General features: G+C 40.6%; 2 protein-coding genes across 3 annotated transcripts in view; one reads left to right on the top strand and one right to left on the bottom strand.

Annotated features, from left to right (window-relative positions):
• LOC111151415 (eukaryotic translation initiation factor 2A) overlaps positions 1-1,961 on the bottom strand; it is a 33,819-nt gene extending 31,858 nt beyond the window's left edge. Inside the window, exon 1 of one of the 2 annotated variants that reach the window (XM_022509410.1) lies at positions 1,916-1,961. In XM_022509410.1, coding sequence (XP_022365118.1) covers positions 1,916-1,943 — 28 coding nt within the window. In that variant the 5' untranslated portion in view covers positions 1,944-1,961. The remainder of the gene's footprint in view (positions 1-1,915) is intronic. The other variant, XM_022509426.1, reaches the window with a different exon arrangement.
• A 292-nt stretch (positions 1,962-2,253) lies between these two features.
• On the top strand, positions 2,254-6,290 carry LOC111148081 (stress associated endoplasmic reticulum protein 1). Its single transcript, XM_022504478.1, has 3 exons — positions 2,254-2,699; positions 2,988-3,063; positions 4,310-6,290. The coding sequence occupies exons 1-3, from the start codon at positions 2,616-2,618 to the stop codon at positions 4,348-4,350; spliced, it is 201 nt and encodes a 66-aa protein (XP_022360186.1). The 5' UTR covers positions 2,254-2,615; the 3' UTR covers positions 4,351-6,290.
• Positions 6,291-11,350: the final 5,060 nt, after the last annotated feature.

The raw sequence follows: 11,350 nt of genomic DNA on the forward strand, positions 1-11,350 counted from the left end.
ATTTAGAGTGTCTATTGTTTACCATGCACTGTACCTGGTACTGAGAAGTCAGGGAGGAGTAAAACTCTGCCCCCACTACCAAGGAGTTCACAGTCTAGCAAGGCAGAAAAGCATCTAAACAACCAGATAATTAACCTATGTGAAAAAAAAAAAATTCAAGTATATATGAAGTACAAAAATAGCCTAGGACTGACTGATCATCTGGGAAGAGTGAAAAAAAACTTCAAAAAGCAATGATGTTTGAAATGAATTTTAAAGATGAAAAGAAGTAAGTCAAATCAAGAGGAACAGGATAATCCTAGACTGAAGAAGTTCATTTCTCAAGGGTTTTATAAGCAGTTTTTTATAAGCAGTTCAATACTGATGGAGCACAAGCCAGGGGGAGAGGGGGATGCAAAGAGCTTTTCAAGGATTATGAATGGTTCCACATTCTATGCTAAACTGGAATTTACCCTGTAAGCATGAAGAAGACCCTGTAAGGATTTTTAAAGGAGAAAAATTTATAGATAATTTTAATGTACTATTTTTTATTAGAGTTCAAATAAGCATTTAGTATTCCAAAAATGTGAACATACAAGTTATCTTTATGAAGCCAGTGGAAAAAAATCATTTAATTATGTAATTATGCCTTTTAAAACAGTATCTGCCTGGCATAATCATCTAACAAATTACAGTCAGCATTTGATAAATATCTGATGAAGGAACTGCGGTAGCCAGACTGATATGAGTGGACGTGGTGCTTAATAATAAAGATCCTAAAATGCAGAATGGGAAAAAGTGCAAGTTTTTAAAGGTTCCTTTCAAGTCTCAAGGGGACATAACCCTATTCCTCAAAAGTAGACAACCTTGGGGCGCCTGGGTGGCTCAGTGGGTTAAGCTTCTGCCTTCAGCTCAAGTCATGATCTCAGGGACCTAGGATCGAGCCCCGCATCGGGCTCTCTGCTCAGCAGACAGCCTGCTTCCGCCTCTCTCTCTGCCTGCCTCTCTGCCTACTTGTGATCTCTGTCTGTCAAATAAATAAATAAAACCTTAAAAAAAAAAAAAAGTAGACAACCTTTCTGTTAATGACCTTCTCCCTTCTACATAAGCTGTCCACGACTTTTAAAAAGTCTCTATTCTTTTCTTTCCCAACACCCTTCTCTTTATTTGATAGTCATATGAGAATCCCAACCGATACTGTAGTCCAGTATTCTCGGACACAGTCCAAGACTAAGTTAATTATCTTTTCCAAAATTATAAACTCTAACTCCACTTCAAAATCTCAGGAATCCTCTCATGTTCAAATTCGAAAATGCTCATAACCATTTCAACATCAAATGTTGCCAGATCATTTCTATAATACTCACTGCTACAATCCCAGAACACACTTTCATCACTTTAAATCTATACTAATACAGTTCTACTCTCTCTATTCTATTCTCTATTCTAATCTAATTAAAGCAAGGAGCACAAAATTTGGTATTACTTAAGCTCAGGTATATTTAATATGTGTGCTCATTCTAGGATCTTAATCATTTGTTTTTGTTTGTTCCTTATTAAAGGGATAAATGATTTCTCACTGTCAACAAGGTCTGTCACCAGATGAGGGTTCGTATAAAACCAGTGCTGCAGACCCGGGGTAACAAATTCAACCAGCACTTTCTGATCTTATCTTCCTTCCCCAATTCCAATGGAACTTGAAGCGACATGGAGGAATGATGGATGGGCCAAAAGGGTGGGGAATGCTGGGGCCCACAGGCGGGGGCCTCACTTCCGATTGCCACGCTACACCAAGAAACCCAAAAGGCCTTCGAGATCTTCCACAACCCACAAGGAAAAGTGCATCAGACACCAATGCTTCTCGGGTTATCCCCAAGAGCAAAGACACAAAAAGAAAGTGCTCTGAAAAACAGTCCCTCGCTTGTTCAGGACTCACCTGTCAGGAGCGGCGTGGACGGCGCCATCTTGTCCCGGAAAGAGAAACCCACGCGCTTGGGTCAGAGTTCACGAGGGCCAAACCCGGCCCCTACACGTCTCTTCAAGCGTGGAAACCGCGCAGAGCTGTTTCCGGTGTCACAAGCCTCGGGGCCAATTCACTTCCGGTTGGAGAGAGTAGCGGAAAGGAGCCCGAAAGCGCACGCGCAGCTTCGGGGCAACACTTTTAAGAGCGTCGGGAGGCTAGGCTTCGTCCGCCCTTTTCTGTTTCAGCAGGCGGAGCCCGCGCTTCCGCGGGGCGGATCCCGTCCAGTGCTGACGTTGGCAGCCGAACCCGAAGTAGTTCGAGGTTACGGACGGCACTGCCCGGTTGTTGCGTTGCATTTCCTTCCTCTTTCACTCCACGCTCCCGGCGGCGGCCAGAGCGGCGGCGCAAAAATATCCCGGCGGCCCGCTGTCGTCCCGCGCGCCCGCCTTCGGCCGGCCAGTCCGGCGTCGTCAGTCAGTAGGCGGCCCGCGCCCCGCTAGCGCTCGGCGCTCGTGCTCGCTTAGCCCAGGCCCAGCGGCCGGAGCTAGTGCCCCGCCTGAGAGCCTCCTAGCTCCGGCGGCGCAGGCACCGGGAGCAGAGCGTCGCGGCGGCCCAAGGAGAGGCGAGCGTGCGCGTCCAAGGGGTGCCGGGGGCAGGTGGTGGCGCCGCGAAGATGGTCGCCAAGCAGCGAATCCGTATGGCCAACGAGAAGCACAGCAAGAACATCACCCAGCGCGGCAACGTCGCCAAGACCTCGGTAAGGAAAGGGCAAGCGACCCTCGGTCCGCCAGCCCAGGCTCAGGCCCGGGTCGTAGGGCCGCGTCGAGTTCTCCCCGAGACCCGAGGCTAGGGGACCGGGGCCGCGAGCTGGACTCTAAGTTGGCGGGGGGCAGGCTGGGGCAGGGTGGGGGAGGTTGGCGGTTCGGGAACGCAGGGGAAAGCTGTGAATTGAGAGGACCTGGCCACCTGGACCGAGGTGTAGGCTGCAGGAGCCCGGGGTCGGAGCGGGGTTTTGCATTTGAAAAGGGAATCTTCATTTTTACAGAGAAATGCTCCCGAAGAGAAGGCGTCTGTAGGACCCTGGTTATTGGCTCTCTTCATTTTTGTTGTTTGTGGTTCTGGTAAGTGTTTGGGGGCTACCATTGGGTAGGGCTTTGGATGTACTGTTTGGGATGACGTGGTGACCCATAAGTAGTGACTCCTACCAGCGTAGTTCTCAACTTACCTGCCGGGAGCCCCACATAAGTCTCCTTCATCTGAACCGAATTACTTGTCCCACATATGCACAGAGGGTGGTGCTCCAGAAACTTCTCACAGGTTGATTTGTGCTCACAGGAGATCAGAAAAAGAGGTCAGGTCCTTAGTAATGAATGATAAAGTTGGAAGAAATTTAGACCAAAACAAAAAAGCCTCACGGAATGAGAATTCAGAATGTTTTGCAGCCTCATTATCGATACATTTGCAAAAAAGCTTAGGAACATGATGTATGTTAGAGACATTGAACTTAGTTTAATGTGTCCCAGAGTCTAATGTCTTTATGTCAGAATTGGGTATATTTTATAAAGTAAAGAAAGCTCTTGCAAAGAATTGATTCTGTATAAAGGAAACGGACCTGATTGGCAACTTAATATATGAGATAAATGTTTTTAGATTAAAGAAACGTTTGACATATGGTAGGAAAAATATCAGGTTAACCTGCTGTTAAAGTAATAGATTCTTGCCTCTACAAATTACAGAATATCTTTTCCTCTGTTCATTTATTATCTTCATTTATTATTAGTATGCAAATTGTTGCATATTAAGTTGTTGATATTGAAGTACATGTTTTTGTTTTTTACATTCTGATATTCTAAAGTTACTGAGGTTTTTCTTAAACATTTCACTTTGCCTCCTTCCTAAACTTACTAGTTAGAAGCTTTCTTGATAAATGGCTAAGAGCCAAGCAATTTACATAACCTAAGGATTATCAAATTTCAGCTTTGTGAGAATGAGGAAACATGATTATATTACAGGCCAGGCCTTAGAAGGACACTTAATATTTTGGGGATAAATAAAAATAATTCTATGCTAGAAAACCTGTTTGCTTTGGTGCTTGAAGTTCTTTCTGAAATGATTGCGTATTGCAAAATCTCTTGGACATTTAGGCATAAAATTCAGAGAAGCTGAAATTTAAAAATATAATTTGACATTCAGTTGTTTAGAATAGGCTTGTCTTTACTTTTTTATTTCAGTGAAGTTGTATAGCATTTACAAGTAATTGAAAAGGTGCTCTTGGGTTCTTGTGAACTACCTTAATACGTATTTATCGTGCCAGACCTATTTTATTCAAAGCATGCTTACTAAAACATTTGCTCTTTCTCTTTACAGCAATTTTCCAGATTATTCAAAGTATCAGGATGGGCATGTGAAGTGACTGACCTTAAGATGTTTCCATTCTCCTGTGAATTTTAACTTGAACTCATTCCTGATGTTTGATACCCTGGTTAAAAACAATTCAGTAAAGCATCCTGCCTCAGAATGACTTTTCATATCATCCTTCATTTGTCATTCCAAGGTTTCTTCACAAGTCATTCCAAGTTTTCTAGTCCATACCACAGTGCCTTGCAAAAGCACCACATGAATAAAGCAATAAAATTTGATTGTTAAGCTACAGTAGTGGACCCTACTTATTCAGTCAGTAAAGAGTAAATTTTTTTAATGTGGTTATTAAAACAGTATCCATTATAGATAATTAGATTAAATTTATGTAGAAAGGGTCTAGATTTTGTTAACCCTAATGTGTAAATGCAATTAGCTTAATTTAAAATTTGGAGTTACAATTTTTATATAGCTAGGCACTTTATTGCTGTATCTTGAATTGAAAGCACACTCCCGTATAGGGTCATGTAACAGTCCTCTAATAAAGTGCTTGTAACGGAACAACTACACAGTTAGCCTAGTTTCCCATAACTTTTAGCACCTAAATTTTTTAAAAGCTTCTAAATGCTTAATATAAAGGGAAATGCTTATAGCTACAACATCTATTTTAACAATATTATTTCTGATACACTACCTTGGATTTTGCATGAGTAATTATACTAACCTGAAATGCCATAAGAAAACAACTTGATTGAGCATTTTGTAACTTAATGAGTCCATTTATTTTCACTAAAAGCTACCGTGGTGGAGTGAAGTCAGGGAAAGTATGTCACCATTAAATTCACCAAAATTATTTTAATATATCAAAGAGGTCTACTATGCTAGACAACATTTTAGGGAAAAATACTACTAAAACTGGGTGTCTCATCGGGACATGCTGATGAGTCCAATGTGCCATCTAACATCTTAGCACATGAATAGCACTTTTAATACCAAAAAAGGCACATCAACTAAAAACTTAGTTTGGAAATAATTTTCTAGATCTGTGATTAAAATTTTGTTAGGGTACTAGATACATCAGACTAAAGTGCCATCTGGAATTAAATGGATTTACTGATAAGGATCAGTGTTTAGTCTTCCCTTCGTTTTATAATTCTGTAGGTTATGATCAAAGTTTCTTTTCACTAATGGTAAGGGTGAGAAGGCAGGTTTTGGGTTTTCTGGTACCAGAAAATTTAAAGTTCAGGCTATTTAAATGTGTAGTCATAACTTGATTAAAAAAAAAAAAAGCATGAGAGTGTATCAGTGAATTGGAAAGTAAGCTGCTCATTTGCTTTGTTAATTGTCTCAGGATATCTCTTTTAAAATAAACTCTTAAGAGGGACAGAAGGGAAATCTACCTAGTCATGCACAGTGTGAACCTCAGAGAGAGCTTCTGATACCCCTAAATACAGGGGAGAATGAGGGAGAGGAGCAGGTAAGAATGTTTAGGAACTTAACTACTCAAGAACAGGGAAGGAATCAGCTGACCTTGGATCGGCAGGTTTTTATCTGCGTTATTAACCTGCCTTTGTCACCCAGGAAATCAACCCTAGACTTGTTTCCCTCTTTGAAGCAAGTGTCTTGGTTGACTAATTCTATTTTATTGTAACTTTAAAAATGAAAGTTTTTGTTCTAAATTTATAGCAGGTGCCTTATTCTTTGCTTTGAGTGAAACCATTCCATATCCTCTGGTTTAGTATAGATAATTGGCTTTAAGATGTTAGGGTTTTGTTTTTTTTTTAATTGTACATGTCTTTATTAATTTGACTGTTAAATTGCTATGGCTAGCAATCATTTACATATGTAAAGTTGCATTCCCTTTGTCTTTCATGTGTAATTTCCTAATTGAGTACATTTTATATTAAGGATGGATTATGCATGTTTGGGTCAATGAAAGCTATGTCTTACTTGATTTGTCCTTTAAAAATAAAGTTCCCTGAATATTTGATGCCTTCTAAAAGGAAATGATTTTACAGATTTCTTATCGGAGTGTACTTTTTATAGTTAGTAGAAAATTATTTTAAAGAATGCCTACTATTATGTTGTACTTGAGTTAAGTAAGTACTCAGAGACACAGATTAAAAGTTTATAACTGGGGGGACGCCTGGGTGGCTCAGTTGGTTGGACGACTGCCTTCAGCTCAGGTCATGATCCTGGAGTCCCGGGATCGAGTCCCGCGTCGGACTCCCAGCTCCGCGGGGAGTCTGCTTCTCTCTCTGACCTTCTCCTCACTCATGCTCTCTCTCACTGTCTCTCTCTCAAATAAATAAATAAAATCTTAAAAAAAAAAAGTTTATAACTGGGAATAAGTAGCAAGAAATACATTAAAAGCACAGTGAACTAAATACTTCCTTTCCTAGGGTTTATCCTCATCTCATTAGCCAAGTCTCATTTGAGGAAAAATCACAGTTCCTTCGGTCTCCCTTTCCCAGTTGGATATTATGTCATGCAGTGTTGAATACAGTGTGATAATATTGGGGGGTTGTCTACATTATCCAATTACTCTTTGTCATTTACCTTTAACATTTCGAGGAGTTGTCAGTGATTTCATTGTATCCATTGGGTTGTATATAATGTTACTCAAAATAATTGAGTGGGCTTCCAAAATAAGGAAAGCTTTTCATTGTAACAGGATGTATTGTAATGGGCTTTGACTTAACATCAAAGAAGTGTGTATCTGAACTCAACAGCTGGGCCATCGCTCTTCTCACTGAGATTACTGGGGTTTTGCTGGCACAAAGGAATATCATGGAGATCTGGATTGTGTTCTTGGGAGGTTCATCATCAACAAAATTTTATTGCTCTTATAGTATCTAAAAATTTAGAGCCTCAAATTTTCCACTTAGATATTGTTTTGACGTTTGATTTGTCTTTACCTACCTGTTTAGTTTTTTAACATACTGTTTGAGGTGCAAACCAGAACTTTAAGAAGCAGGAGTTGGGTTCAACAGCAAATTCTCTGTCCCTTCCCTTAGAGAATCATTTCCTGTCAAAACTTCATCCCACTCTAGCTACTTGTACTGTGTTAGCTTCAGGTTGAATTAGAACAGAAATTTCCTAATTTGAAAAGACCAATAATGAGCAATAAAGGCTAGAAGCCAAGCTGAAGGGGAAAATTCAGCCATCTGGACTTAGTTAATTCAAAGTAAATTCATCTGTAGTACAGAGTCCTAAAGATAGAAAGGACATGGGTAGTTTAGTCTAACTGCCCCAGTTTACAGGGGAAAAAAAAAAAATCATTTATTCTGTAAGTATTGAGCTATGTGCCAGATACAGAGTTAGAGCTGTGAATACAGAGTCCCAGCACTCAAGTATCTTTCAGTCCTGTAGTGGGGGGGGGGGGGGGGAAGACCGTAAAGTGAAGACTATATTTGTGGTTAGTGTTGCAAAAGAAAAGTAAAATCAGATAAATGGTGTCCAGTCTCTCAGAGCTTGTTGAGGTAGAGCAGAAACTAGAATCAAGATTTCCGGACTCAGCTGTATCCTGGAGAAACCATAGGAATGACTGCAGAACGTCCACACACAACACTTCTGTTTTCATGAGCTCTTTACTTCTGCTTTTAGGAAAACGAGTAATTTAAAAAAATTTTTTGCATGTTGCAAACTTAAAAAAACTTGTCCTTTTATAGATGCAGTGTCTTTTGAAAATGAATTTAAGTGACAAATTTACTATCGATATTTCCTGTACAGCACAAAAATAGATCAAATCAGTAATGTTATTCACTGTAACATATCCAAGAGTACATTTTTAAAAGGTATTTTGTTATATAACCTTACTGTATTTTGTTTTAAAAATTTTCACCTGTGATGTTGAAAAATCAGTCTTGTAGCCCCCCCCCCAAAAAGGAAAGAAAATGGAGTCGTGTCCTACATAGATTCTTTTTATTACAAAATTTCAGTGAATAAATTGTGTGACTTTTTTTCACAGTGTGAACTTCTACTTCGGGATGCAGATAGAACAAATTTGCAAATTTAAATAAAACTATGATTTCAATGTCATTAAAAGCACAAGTAACAGGTTTTTCTTCTTTTTTCATTGTTATGAAGAAGTCTGAAACAAGGAAATGAAAATAACTGATTTTAGACCGAGAAGGAACTTTGGAAATTATCTTGATTAGCCCTTTTATTTCACACTTGGGGAAATTATGGCCTAGAGAAGTGATCTTTCCCATTACCAATGAACCATTGACAGAACAAGGATTAGATAAATAGTCTTTTGGTGACCTAATTGGCTCTTTTAATACGTTAAGTGCTAAAGAATTCTGATTCTTCTAGAATATTTTGTTTGTTTGTTTTTTAGATAACATGTTAATCTCATGAAACCCTTAAGAGTTCTGTGAAGGTAAAATCTGAATACCTACTAAACTTCAGTGGCTTCCTGCTGCCATTGGAATGAAATGTCTCTTTAGCTCTGATTTTTTCAGGAAACTTCACAGCATGGCCCAACCTACCTTTTCAGCTTTGTCTCCCACTGCTTCTCTCCTCAGTCAAGTTAGCCCAAAAAGTTCACTTTTCAAATACCTGTGCTCTAAGTGTTTTTGCTTATTTTCTCTACATTACAATACTACTTTCCCTTCAATATCTAGCTTAAGTATCACCTCTGAAGTTTTCCCATGTCATGGGAATTAGAAACACTCTCTTTGGGATTGATGACTCTGGACCAGTTAGCATTTATTATGTTGCCATGTTCATTAGCGTTCTCAATTTCCCAGCTAGACTATGGAATCCTTAAGAACAAATGCCATGTTTTTCGTTCTTTTTTCATCTACTTCTACCACCCTTGAGGCTAGTATGAAGCTTTTTTTTTTTTTTTTTAAGATTTTATTTATGTATTAGCACAAGCAGGGAGGAGCAGGAGAGGGAGAAGCAGTCTCCCCACTGAGCAGGGAGCCTAATAATGGGGCTCAATCCCAGGACATTGAGATCATGACCTGAGCTGAAGGCAGCACGTAACCAACTGAGCCACCCAGGGGCCCTGAGGCTAGCATGGAACTTTGTACACACGAGGGGAGCACAACATTTTAGATGAGTGATAAAGAGAGCACCAAATGCCCTATCATATCAGAATAATCTTTAAGGTAAGGACATGTAAAATAATCCACCCCTGATACAAAAGCCATCCCAACTACTTCCAATCTTGGCAACCTCTGCTTGATGGGTGGGCTCAGCACCATAATCCAAGTTTACCCTTCAAGTGAACTCTCTTAGGATAGGCTTGATATTTGGAAATATATCAACAGTTGTATTTGTCCTTCAGGCATATTTGAGAACCGTTCATTATAAGTGTCATTGAGAAAACTATAAAATGTGCTTTGTAAAGAAAGCTGACACCTCACCACACCAGTCTGCCCAGTTAGAAGGAAAGAGTCTGACAACACTGTTCAGAGCATGTGCCCGTGGGCTGTTAGCCGCCCTCTGTCCCAGGCCCCATCCTATAGCACAGAAAGGGACAAGGATATCACAGTGGGCACCCTTCTCCAAACCAGCCTGCAAACCCAGATGGCTCTGTTCTTCCCAAACCAGATCCAGTCCCCGAAAGGGGCCGCTTATTCTCTTCACAAAGAAATTCCCTACAGGAAGGCCACACCACACCACACTGGCGAGCTTTTATCATGTCATGTGGTTATCAAACCAGATCTCCGACATTGGACAAAGGAAACTCTCAGGGCCCACCTGGGAAAACGTCATCCATGCAACCACGTGGAAAACCACTTAATTCCTGACACCCAGGAGCACCGTGGGACTAGGATAAACCGCCAAGATTCACGAGTTTGTGTTCTGTCTGACACTTGAGCCACCAATTAATGAACAACTGTAGATGCCAAGGTCCAAATGCATCTGGGATTGAGACAGAGCTGACAAAGCCCAAATTATAAAGGTAAACACTGGCAATATCCAAGCATATTTCCACCTAGTTCCACCCTCGGTTACAGGTGCACAACTTCCTGTTAACCACAGATGGATTACATGAAGAAGGAAGGTCTAACAGTCATTTCTGCTTGATTGAGAACAACATCAGAATGCTTTTCAAGGGCCACCTGGCTGGCTCAGTCAGTAGAGCATGCGACTTATTCACAGGGTTGTGGGTTCGAGCCCCACTTGGGTGTAGAGATTACTTAAAAATAAAACCTTTAGAGACGCTTGGGTGGCTCAGTCGGTTAAGTGTCTGCCTTTGGTCAGGTCATGATCCCGGTGTCTTGGGATCGAGTCCTGCATGGGGCTCCTTGCAGAGTCTGCTTCTCACTCTCTCTCTGCCTGCCACTCGCCCTGCTTGTGCACTTTCTATCTGTCTAACAAACAAACAAAATAAAATAAAATCTCAAAAAAAAAAAAAAAGAATGCTTTCCAAGGCCGGATCCCTTTCTTTTCTAAACATTGTGTTAAAGCCCATCTGTACTGACAAGTACCCACAGGGAAAGTGGACCAACGGAGTTTAATAACCAGCCTATGTCAATGGTCTTATCTATTACTCAGATTGGGGCCAGCAGATCCACGGTAACCTTGAAGTCTGTTAGGAATATAGAATCTTGGGCCTCACCCAAGGCCCACTGTATCAGAATTTTCATTTTCATAGGATCCTTAGGTAACTCATATACAAATTAAACTTTGAGAAGTGCTGAAGAGGTCTCAGAGTTCTGGTTCTGAAATGGATACCTAACTTCCTTGGGCTTTGTTCTCTTTGGCTACAGAAAAGAAAGCACTTACCCTCCTGTTTGATGCAACTGTTGTGAAAACTTGATGCTAAAAGCACTTTGAAAAGCTAAAATAATCTACATAGTAAGATCCACTAATTTTACAAACTGCAAAAACAAGATATCACCCATAGGCTGAGGGGCCTTCCTCATTGAAAACAGAAAGTAACAGTAGCCTCTGTATTGGACTTGGCAGAAGTCACCTACTTCTTAGGGTCACTTGCTATTCATATATCTTGAACTAAATCTCCCTTTCCCAATCTTCTGCCTTCTGAATGGCTTTTCAAAACTTATGGGACTGTGAATCCTATCCAGC

This window comes from Enhydra lutris, unplaced genomic scaffold, assembly GCF_002288905.1.
Source record: "Enhydra lutris kenyoni isolate GAN:26980312 unplaced genomic scaffold, ASM228890v2 scaffoldscaffold2, whole genome shotgun sequence".
In the NCBI taxonomy this organism is placed as follows: domain Eukaryota; kingdom Metazoa; phylum Chordata; class Mammalia; order Carnivora; family Mustelidae; genus Enhydra; species Enhydra lutris.

What these genes read in the sequence shown, in the direction of transcription:
- LOC111148081 (XM_022504478.1), top strand. Translation starts at nt 2,616, where the DNA reads ATGGTCGCCAAGCAGCGAATCCGTATGGCCAACGAGAAGCACAGCAAG. An exon ending in GCAACGTCGCCAAGACCTCG is followed by an intron (nt 2,700 to 2,987) that starts GTAAGGAAAGGG and finishes TCATTTTTACAG; the next exon opens with AGAAATGCTCCCGAAGAGAA. An exon ending in TTTTGTTGTTTGTGGTTCTG is followed by an intron (nt 3,064 to 4,309) that starts GTAAGTGTTTGG and finishes TTCTCTTTACAG; the next exon opens with CAATTTTCCAGATTATTCAA.